The sequence below is a fragment of the Martes martes genome (assembly GCF_963455335.1).
Source record: "Martes martes genome assembly, chromosome: 2".
Taxonomy (NCBI): Eukaryota; Metazoa; Chordata; class Mammalia; order Carnivora; family Mustelidae; genus Martes; species Martes martes.
In genome coordinates, this window is record NC_137889.1 from 145,205,605 (window position 1) to 145,216,731 (window position 11,127).

The 11,127-nt window shown below is 59.1% G+C and overlaps 1 protein-coding gene across 1 annotated transcript in view; it reads right to left on the bottom strand.

Annotated features, from left to right (window-relative positions):
• NSG1 (neuronal vesicle trafficking associated 1) overlaps nucleotides 1–10,561 on the bottom strand; it is a 29,992-nt gene extending 19,431 nt beyond the window's left edge. Inside the window, exons 1-3 of the mRNA XM_080797159.1 lie at nucleotides 10,403–10,561; nucleotides 9,897–10,051; nucleotides 6,228–6,344 (exon numbers count right to left, since the gene is read on the bottom strand). Of these exons, the coding sequence (XP_080653285.1) occupies nucleotides 6,228–6,344; nucleotides 9,897–10,025 (246 nt within the window). The 5' untranslated portion in view covers nucleotides 10,026–10,051; nucleotides 10,403–10,561. The remainder of the gene's footprint in view (nucleotides 1–6,227; nucleotides 6,345–9,896; nucleotides 10,052–10,402) is intronic.
• Nucleotides 10,562–11,127: the final 566 nt, after the last annotated feature.

Here is an 11,127-nt window from a genome sequence, read left to right on the forward strand (position 1 = left end):
CCCAAATGCACAGCGTGCACTGTGCTTTTCCGGAGTGTCCCAGTCTGAGCCATGACTCACACAGCCACTCAACTTACGAGGCCCTGGTCCACACACCAGTTTTCACCGTGCTGCTGGGGACTGACAGACCCCCACTTTACAGACAGGGGGCTCGAGTGGTATTTGAGTCTGCTTGTGGCCATCTGCTCTTCTGGGCCTGGGGCTTCTCCTCCTACTGGGGGCTTCTTGGGTGGGGGGGGGGGGGTCCACTGCCTGCCTGGGGTGGAACCAGGACGTCTGAAGCAGGGAAGAGCCATCCCATGGCGCTCGTGCAGCGGCTGGTGTAGAAGACAGAGCTCGGTGGGCTTCAGGGTGTCAGGTGGGTGTGGGTCTGAACCCTACGTCCACCCCTGGTTAGCTGGCTGACCTGGAGTTGGCTCCTTAACCTCGATAACCTTAGTTCCCCACCTACAAAGTCAGGCCAGCAAGATCAACCTTCAAGAGTGTTACTAACACGAAAAGGAATGATACTCATGCCACTCAGAGCCTCTGCGGGCACCGGGTCAATGGCGGCTAGGTTATTCCTCCTCCCTTCCCACTGCCCTCCCCTACGGGAGGAGGGGAAAGGAAATGTGTTTTCTGCTGAGTAATGTAGTTAAAAAAAAAAAAAAAACTTGGAAAAACAGGATGAATCCTGACATCTTCAAGCATGTGCAACACTAAATATTTTAGGTAACCCACAAAAAAAGTGAACACACAGACACCCCCTTTCCAGGATGACTCAAACCACTTATTATTGGATTCTGGATGAGGCCCCCACTCTAGACCTGGGCCAGAAAACCGTGGGCTCTGTGACCGAGGACAGCTATGGGGTGTTGGCAGGCCATTCTAGGGTCCCCAGTGTCACGGCACAAAGACCTCCCCCGCTGCCGAATGCCAAGGAAACGGTGTTGCTGTTCATAAATATTTAACAAGTGCATCTTGAAACACGCCGGGGGATTACTGGAGAGAGTGGAAAACAGACGGGCGCGCAGGAAGCTCAAGGTCATTAAGGATGTGAGAAAAAGATACAAACCGCCCACGGAATCATTTGTGACAGGATGCAAAGGGACACCCCTGCTGCAGCACCACCAGCCAACAAGGGGAGTGGGGAGCTGTTCAGACAAACTCGGTCTATCCTCCCAGCTCTGTGTGGACCACGAAAGGCACTCACGTGCAAGGCCATGCAAGGCTGGCCCCAGACCCTCCAGAGCCCTGAGCGCACTGTGGCGCCAGGTGAGAAGGCATGTGGGTTTCAGACACTTCGACAGCTCTCCGCCAAGGCAGCCACAAAGCAGAACCTGATGGAACCTTCCTTTAATCAGCCTAATGATGGCCCCTCCAGCCTCTGTGCTGGGAAAACGGGCTCAGCAGCCCCCCAGCCACACCCTGACCCTCTGCTCTGCCAGGGGGGAGGGGACAGCAGGAACACGTCCCCAGAAGAATGTTTAGGTTTATTTAATTTGAGCTACATCTCGGCCTGTGTTTATTCTCAGCATAAATACACCTCCAATTAATTAAACGAGCACTTTTCCTCGTTGACACTACCCTCTTCAGAAGCCTGGGCTTCTGGCCACTGCCCCCGGGTGAGTCATCCAGCGATCCCAGTGTGGCGGAGTCTCACAGAACCCTCCCCACCCCCAGCAGTTACCTAGCAACCAGCCTAGCAACCCCAGAGCCAAGAGCTTCATCCTGAGTGCTAAGTATAAAGTAACATCCAAAAAGACATCTCGTCTCAAGGATGCCATCCAAAGGTATATAAAGAGGAGGTGCAAAGCAGCCGGCTCCCTCCTCCTGAAGCGCACAAATTAGAGACAAAGGAGGACACGTTATGTACTTGTTGCTTCAACAGCCAAAAGACGCAACCACATTTCTCACATGGAAATGAAAAGGACCAAGGGATGACTGGGTGGGCGCCACACAGAAGCTGCCCAGGTCCCTGGCAGGATGAGGAAGACCTTCTGTCCAGACCACAGCCGTGAGAGAGCCCCTGGCACCGCCAGGGGTGGGGGTTGGGAGGCAGGTCCTCCTCCCTGCCTCCTGCCGCAGGTTCATCTCCTGGGCTCCCTTTCCCCACCAACTCCCCAGCCCTCTACCAGCTGCCTCCTCACAGGAGAAGCATGCCCTATTGTGTGCTCTCCTCAAAGATGCCAAACACATAACCGGGCAAGAAAAGGCTGGGAGAACACTCCAGAAGGGTGAAGGCCCTTGGCATTTCCCAAAGGTGTCAGCCCTCCTGAGCCTGCCCCCCACAGATTCAGTGTGTCACCTGCAGAGCTCATCGTGTGTTCCCAGGGTCCTGGGTCCCTCTGTTAAAAATCAACCTCCAGGCGATTCTAGTGCGAGCAGTCCCGACCACACTCAGAGCAAATGCCCTGCGGGCTGCGTCTCCCGCACAGACCTCATGGCAGATGCGTGGGGGACCAGGTACACATCCTTCCCTGCTCAGAAGGGTTTTGGAACTGAAACCTGATGTGCCCATGGAACACAGGGCGTTCAGCTGTGCGAGTCAGGCCCCTGGGCTCCCAGCCAAGTGAGCCAGGCCACCCAGTTCAGGTCACGCTCTGCCACTGACTCTGACCTTGGGGGTCATTTGCCCGACCGGGTGGGAACTGATGAGTTAACACCTAGAAAGGGCTTACATCCACACATGGCTTAGAGAGAGGGATCCTTAGGGAGCTGCTTTCTTCCACAAGCGAGGGTCCCACAGGCAGACCCTGGAAATCTCCCCAAGTCCCCGTGCACTCCAGGCCAGTGCCATCACTAGTCACCCAGTGACTTGTCAGGCTATTCCTGTGCCAGGACGTACCCCCCGAGAGGACAGGCTCTTATCCTGGCTGGAAGAGGGGCTGCCCCACTGAACCCCACCAGGATGCCTGGTCACACCTGAAGAGAAGCCTGGACCCCTCACTGGGGGAGCCTGGACCCCGTGACATGAAGGAAGAGACCAGAGGAAAAGTACTGAAGAACTCAAGTACATGGCCTGCCCCACATCCCGCGGCTGCCAGGAAGGAGGGGGATTTGTGTTCTGTGTGGCTCAGGGGACAGATGGAGGCCCCAGGGCAGAGGTCACCAGGAGGGGTTCAAATCAACAAAGGGGCAAAGGATTCTTAGACGTGCAATGGTCCAGGGGCGCCTGAAGGGTTCAGTCAGTTGAGTGGGTGACTCTTGAATTTGGCTCAGGTCATGATCTCAGAGACGTGAAATCGAGCTCCCGGGTCAGTGGGCTCCACGCTTAGCACAGAATCTGCTTGGAATTCTCTCTCTCCACCCCACCCCCTGTGCTGGCTTTCCTCTCTCTAAAATAAATAAATAAAATCTTTATAAAACAAGGGAAAAAGTAGCACCATGGGCTGTCTGGAGTGGGGAGCTCCCCAGGGGAAGCCGCATCACCTCAGGGGGTCACAGCCAAGGGCAGGCTGCCGGGGGCCAAGCTCTCTGCCTCAGTTTCCCCTCCACTGTGAGATGGAGATGATGGGGCACATTTCACAAGGTTTTTATGAGGATTAAGTGAGCTGAGAAGTCTCACGAGCTTGCCCCAGGGTGTGACTCATGGGAGCACTCCCTGTTTTCATCCTGTTACTGCTCCTAACAAAGGACAGTGCAGGCCTCAGGAGGATGAGGTCAGTCCCCGGAGGCTTCATGATGGAGCTGGTGGCTGAGCTGGCCCTGGAAGGAGCTGGAAGGTGGGCCTGTGCAGAGGTGTGTATGGCAGGAGTAGGGGGAGGAAAGGTACTGGCCTTGGAGGCACAGACCAGTCAGAAATCTCCTAGCCTCCCGTGACCACCCGGGACTCGAAGGCCTCCGCGCTGTGCCCTTCAGTGTGGCTGTGAACCCAATGGAGGCCACAGGCGCTAAGCGCATGAACGTGCCCAGACAGTTTAACGTATAAGACTGGGGACTGTGCTCACTGCGATGCAGTGCTCTACCAATCACTTACTGTATATATCACCTTCTTATACGTCTCCCAGGAGGTGCGGGCAGAGATGAGGCAGGGTTCTGCCACCGCAGCCCCGTCCACAGGGACAGGCTCGGATCCTCTGAGCCCTTAGCTTCTGGGCACCTGAAGCCAGGTAACCACACTGATGCTGCCAAGAGCCCCAGTGGCCCGAATGCGTCACCCATGCCTTCCACGGGAGCCCCGGGGACCTGACCAGGTGAGCATGCAGGAAAAACACAAACAAAGGACATGGGAGCTGGGGGAACAGAGCCTGGCACACAATGGACCCCAAAAGATGAAGGACAGCATCCCACTCTGGGGGGGTACCTAAAATGCCAGGGCTGAGAGGAACAAAGATCACAGCAGACATGAGAAACCCAGACCCGCTCAGATATCCAGATGGCCTCCACCATCAGAATGATGGATAAGATGACCTTGAAATTGAGGTCACTTCTGCCTCCGCCAGGAGGCGATCCCCAGGGCATGGGCTATGCAGGCCGTCTGAGCGGAGCTGGCTGACCAGCGCAAAAGAAAGATGTCAATCTTGGGTCAACCCAATCTGGTCTTGGTCAAGAACTTAATGGTACACGTGGACTGCACAGCCAGGAGCCCCCCGGAAGAACATCTCAGCTCCTACACCATCCTTACACCACCAGCAAGAACCCCAAACATGGGGCTTTTTGCACCTCAACACTGCCACTGCAAAGTGGGGTCTACCAGCTGTACCCACCTCTCGGGACAGCTAGATCACCCAGGGAAACACCCTGCAGACAGAAAACACTGCGACTCAGGGGGGTCCGCTAGCCAGGCAGGCCCGGCACAATGTTTTTCCAGCCTGTGCGGCCGGCGGGAGCAATGCGAAGGAGGGATTCAAAGTCACACCCCACCCTGGCATCCCTCCCCGGCCCATGAAGCCACCTCAGCTCCGCGAGCTTCGCGTGCAGCTAGGAACCAATCCATGGAGTTTCTGGGACATGGGACAGGACACTGTATGCAGAGGTGCCTTGGGAACTGCAGGGATCGGGGATCCAGGTGTCTGTGCTCCCAGACATCAACGATCTGCTCACACAGCCACACGGAGCCACCAGAGAGGCGGCCACGGCCACTCTGCAAGGTCAGGGTGACCACTGGTGTCTCTCAAATGACCCCTCTGAAACTGGGTGAGGGCCACCATTCTACCGTCTCTCGTGTGTCCTCAAAGAACAAGCTTTCAGAAGATCCGTATCCAAACTTTCTCCTCCTCCACTGCAGCCGTCTCCACCCTCAGAGGCACCCAGGTGTTGGGGGAGGCTCCACCCCCCAGCCTGGCGGGAACCTTGACCCTTCCAGCAGCTCTTCCTCCCCAGACAACTGTCCGGAGCGAGGCCTCCGCCCACCATGACAGCCATGACTGCTCCGCACCTCAACCTCCCCATCTGTAGGATGGGTCCTCCGGGCAGTCCTGACCTCTGGGGAGGCTCCCTGAGCTCAGAAGCACGAGGAAGGGGCCCAGAAGCGGGTCTTACAGGTAATAAAGAGGCTGCTTTACCTTTGTGTGAGCCTGCGTCCTTCCTGCAATTGCGAGGTAAGGATCTTAAAATTTGGTAAGCGATTTCTCACATGTCTGTTAGTCTAAAAGAAAGTTTAGGGGTGGGTTTTCCCTGTTATTAAAACTAAGCGAGGGCCGCCTGGGGGGCTCAGTCATTAAGCGTCTGCCTTCGGCTCAGGTCATGATCCCAGGGTCCTGGGATTGAGCCCCACATTGGGCATCCTGCTCAGCGGGAAGCCTGCTTCTCCCCTTGCTGGTGCTCCTGCTCTCACTCTCTCTCTCTCTCTGTCAAATAAATGAAATGCTTAAAACAAACAAACAAACAAAAGCCCCCCAAAATGAGACTCTTAACTCTAGAGAACAAACTGGTGGCTGCAGAGGAGAGGGAGGCCAGGGTAGGGGTGAAGTCGGTGAAGGGGATGAAGAACGCACTTACCCTGCCGAGCACGGTGTCACAGACAGGCTCAAATCACTATACTGTGCACCCAAAACTCACATAACACTGTATATTAATCATGCCAGAATTTTTAAAAACAATAAATTAAAATATAAAAAATTTTTAAACCAAAAAACACTCCTACGAACTTGTATGTGGTCATTCCGGAAGACAAAGGAAGAAAGAAGAAAATCTGGAAAACCACAGAGTGGGTTCTGCACAGCTGGGATCGGCCAGACAAATGGCATCCGGTCCTATCACTCCAGGGGCCAGATTGCCCTCCACCCCCCGCCAGGGCCACTCACCTTGAACCTCTCGGTGACCCCCTCAGTGATGCTGACAGTGAACTCTGCTATCTTGGGAGGACGTGCTTTGCCTTTCTTGCGGTCAGGCTCGTACTCAGTCTTCGTTTTCACAACCACCTTGTCCGGGAAGCAGAGAAGCACAGTGTCAGCGGTGCGGTGCCGCCCGAAGCCCGTGGACACACCTGTCCAGCGAGGATGGGCATGGGCACCCTGGGGGCCCAGTCAGCATTTCACCAACACGTGTTTCACAGAAAAGCCATCATTGGCCGGGAATCTCGGGGCCAGGACTTTCAGAGAAATGGCCCATGAGTAATCCCGAGAGCATCCCCAGGAGGGAAAGACGGTCACTCCCCGCCGAAGAAGTTAAGCTCCTCGGCCAGAGGTCCCCCAGCTAAGAGGGGGCAGGACTAACTCCTGCCACCGTGCTCCTTCCACCGCCCAGGGTGCCGCAGGAGCCCCGGTGGTCCAGGGGGTGCCCTCGGTTTCCATGGGTCTTTCTGTGCCACCGTGGGTAAAGCGAGGAAAGAGGCAATGAGGTTAGGAAGGAGCAGGAGCCGGCCTTCATCTCTCAGCCTCCACCCCGCCACCCTCTCCCTCCTCTGCCCCTGCAACGGCCCCCCGGAGGTTCTCCCTGCTCTTCTTCCCCCTGCTCTCTACTGCGAAGTGAAGAGGGTTCTCCTCCCACGCACCTGCCCCGCTCTGCCCCATACACACCCTTCCCTTCTCCCCCAGCAGCTTCCCACAAGCCCCCACCCGCCCTCCATCCTCCCCCTCAGAGGCTCACTGCCCCTTCCTCCACTCGCCTGTCGCCTGTCGGACGGTTTCCTGCTCTGTCCCCACACGCCAGGGAGGCCTCAGGGTTTCCACCTCTCTAGTCCCCACTCCTCCCCACTCCTTGGCTCAAATCCAGGAGCCAAGAAGCGGCAGCAGGACTGCAGAGGGCCAGCCACCCGTGCTCCCCCCCACCCCAAGACAGAGGGGTTGGAAACCGGCTCTCTGCAACCGTAGGCCCCAGGGAAGTGCCAGGGTAGAGTCAGGATAGAGAGCCATGGGGGCTGCAGGAGGGGCTCTAGGACTGAGCTGTGACCCTGGAGCCAGCCGGGAGAAGGAATAGGGAGAGAGAGTGACCCACGCCAGCTGCCACCGAAAAGTGACCCAAGAGCCACAAAACCTGTCATCAACTCCTCCTGCCTTCCCTCCTTCGGTCCCTTCTATGCACTTGGCTCTTTGGATGTCAAGAGGGCGGGCACGCCAAGTGTGACAGTGCAGGTGCCCACCCAGCTCTGGAGGGAGCATTTGTGCATTCCCCTACTGTCCTCAAATCCCAAGTGTCCCTGATTCGCTATGTGACCTTCAGCACCTGCCTGGCCTCTCCGAACCTCAGTGTCCTGGCCTGTGAAATGGGACCAAAGCCTATCTCACCCCGCTGCAGAGAGGAGGGGGCCATCCATACAACCCTCAGCACAGTGCGAACCCGGTCAATACTCTACCGGCCCAGATTCAGCTGCCTCTGCCACTAACATGCTCGGTGACCTCGAACTAGACCTTCTATCTCTACACGTGTAAAATGGGGGTAATGACAGTAAAGTTACTCAACAAACGTCAGGTGAGACCGGCCCGTGCCTTGCTGCCGGCTCCACTATCACCGGCGGCCCTCGGCACTCGGTGCTCACTCTCAGGACAGGCTCCACTCACAACCCTGGCTGTGTTACCTGACCCCACCAGCCACAGCACCTGGGACAGGGGACATCACCTCCCCTGAACCCTGCCTGTGAGCAGCACAGCACTGTTGTGCGTGTTAAGCAAGGTCTTGTGTGAGAGGTCACGTCCCAAGCAGGATGGAGCGTGGGGCCCTGCCAGAAGCTGCTGTACAGAGGGAGGGGATGGTGGCCTTCTGCCGAGTGTGACCTTGGGCCCATCCCATGGACTCTCTGAGACTCAGTCTCCTCATCTGTGACCTCAGAAATCTTCTAGCCCAACCACTGGTTCCTGGATGCCCCAGAGGGGGTTCCCTCCCTCTGTTTGAACACTCCCAGGGATGGGAGACTCACTACCTTTCAGACCTACCTAGGCTACTTCGAAATGGCCCAATTGGTTGGCCAGGATTTCATACCTGCCTGAAATCCCCCTCCCTGGTAGAAGACAACTGGGTGCCAGACAGTTCTGGAATGGAATAGACTGAGGGCAAAAGAGGAGACTCAAGCTGAGTGGAGGGAGTCACCTGACAGAGGTGCTGCCTTGGGACACAGCATTCCTGGCACAGGCCACCACCACTCTGGGGCTGAGGAGGGAGGGAAAGATTGGGGGGGGGGGGTAGCTGAGCTAGCCCAGCAAGTCAGGGAAGGGGGATGAGTCGCTGGCAGCCCTGCCCCACCCCTCCCCTCAAGCCTCCTCTAGACCGTCGGTACCCCAAATTGGCCCCACGTGGCCTAGGTGCACAGGTGTGCCCTGCGGCTCCTCTTCCTGAACCGAAACACCTGCCATCAGCCGCCTCTCCTTCTCCACCCCCCAACCCAATACACAGACAATAGAGTTGGGGGGATGGAAACCACTCTAGACAGCTGAGTAACTCAAAGGATGCACCTGGGAATAAAGGAATCTTCCAGAAGGGAAGGACACTCTGCTGCCGCGGAGATATCCCCCCATCCCCATCCGGTGGTCAGCAATCACCAGCAAGCCGGAATAAAGGACAAAGACCTGACTCAGAACGTCCTCGCTGGAGCTAAATGAGACAATAAATGGAAACGCACTTCGGGGAATAGAACGAACTCGCTCCTGGCTGGGTGGTTTTTAAGCGGCAGCAAGGTGGTCAGAATGGATGCTATGTTTATTATTCTAGGTTTGAGTTTTGGACTACAATTGTCGAGACTTTCAATTATTGCCATTTACCTTTTAAAACATTAACTCTTGAAAAAATTATCCTTCACCTACAGAAACTACTTGATTGGATACTGTACTCAGGAAAAGAAAGGGCTCTAAATTCAGAAAAGGAAAGCCCACTTTGGGGAAACGATGATAAAGGGTTGTCCCCAGTTAGGCTAACACCCGGCCAGCAGAGCACTTACTAGAAGATGTCACAAAAGGAACAAAGAAAAGGAAGCTCCCGGGAAGAACAGACGCCCTGCAGCATCTACAGCCGGCCTGGGAGGGGCAGGCGGAGAGGGTGAGGACGGGAACCCAGCCCCTCAACGAGGGTCCACCTGGCCAAGGAGAGGAGCCTCCTCACCGCCACGGAGCGAATCGGAGGGGCGAATCTAACGGAAACCGCCCCACCTGGGCAGGCGCACGGGGCAGCCGCGCCCCAAGGCTCACCCCAGACCCACAGTCCCCTGCTACCTTGGGTAGGTGGGAGGGAGCATGGGCGGGGAGGAGCAGGGCAGGGGCCGCCGCGTTGGTACCGGGGGCGGTACCGGGGGCCCTTCTCGGACAAGACTGCTACGAAAATCCAGAAGGGACCTTCCCCCGATTGCGCTTCATTGTCGGAACGGAGCTGTCTCCGGATCCGGAATCCCGCGCGGGCACGCGGTCCTCCCGGGGGGCTTCCTCCCGCCGCCGGAGCTCGCCCCCACTTCCCATCTCCCGCGCACGCCGCGCGTCTCTTTTGTTGCGGCCGCCGCCCGAGACTTGGGGTGCGCACCCGGCAGCCCGGGGGTGCCGGGGGGCTCTCACCTTGTCCGGGGGCGGAAACTGCAGCTGATTGACATCGAGGGGCGTCATCAGGGGGATGGTGTCGAAGCCATCCTCCAGCAGCGGCTGCTTGGTGCCCTTCTCCGCGAAATTGTTCCCCAACTTCACCATCGTTCCGGGAGACCCGAGGCTGCCGCCTGAGAGGGAGGCCCGGGCGGGAGTCACCGCGAGCTCGCCGGCTCCCCCTTGGCCTCCGGGGAGGAGGGGTCGGGAGGACGCAGCTGTTGCGGCCCAGGACTGGGGGAGGAGAGGAAGGAGGGGGTCCCAGGCCCTCCCCCCGCGGGACCCGAGTGCCCGGCTCAGGGGCGCACCGCGGCCGGGGAGGGGGCGCGCCCCGTCCCGGCGCCGGGGACCCGGGCGGAGCACCCCGGTTCCCCACCCACCCGCTGGGTGCCGGGCGGCCCGCGGACCCCGCCTCGGGGTGGAAGGCTCGAGCCCGCGGACCCCGCCCTGGGGGCGGAAGGCTCGGGCCCGCGGGCCGCACTCACCCACGCCGGCTCGCAGGTCTGGCTCCGAGCGCGCAGCTAGCCTCCGCGTCCGCCGCTCCCGCGCGCAGCAATGGCGGAGGCGGCGCCGCGCGGGGCCGGGCGGGGGAGCCGAGCGATTGGGCTCGCGGCCGCTCCCTCCTCCCGCTCGCCGCCTCCCTTCCCGCCGCCCCCGGGGCCGCCCGTGAGCGGGTGAGTGCGCGCGTGTGGCGGCGGCGGCAACTCCGCCCTGACGCAGCGCGCGGGGCAGCACAAAGGAGCCCTCCCCGGGGACCCGCGCCCGCCCCGACTGCGAGGGGGCGCGCCCGGACCCGAGGCTCGGGGCCGCTGCGGGGGGCGGGGCGGGGCGCGGCGAGAAAGAGGAGAGCGGAGGGATGGAGTGATGCGCCAGAGTGGGGGGCACGGGAGCGGGCCTGTGGCGCGCGCTGGGCTGGGAAGGGGGCCCCGGAAACAGGGCGGAGGGTGTCCCAGCGGGAAGGAGGCGCGGATACGAATGCTTCGGCACGAGGCGGAGCGCTGTCCTGAGCGGGGGACGGCACCCGGCTGAGAGGACGCCCCGGGGCTGCCCGAGGATTGGGTATTCAGGGCAGAGAGAGCGCTTGGCGCGCTGCGCCGCGTTGGAGGGAGAGGGAAAGGTTTCTCTGGTCTGTTCGTTAGAGGAAGAGGAAGGGGGGTCCTCTCGCTGCAGCCACGGCCTGGAGCATCCAGGTCGCAGAGGAGGGGGGCGC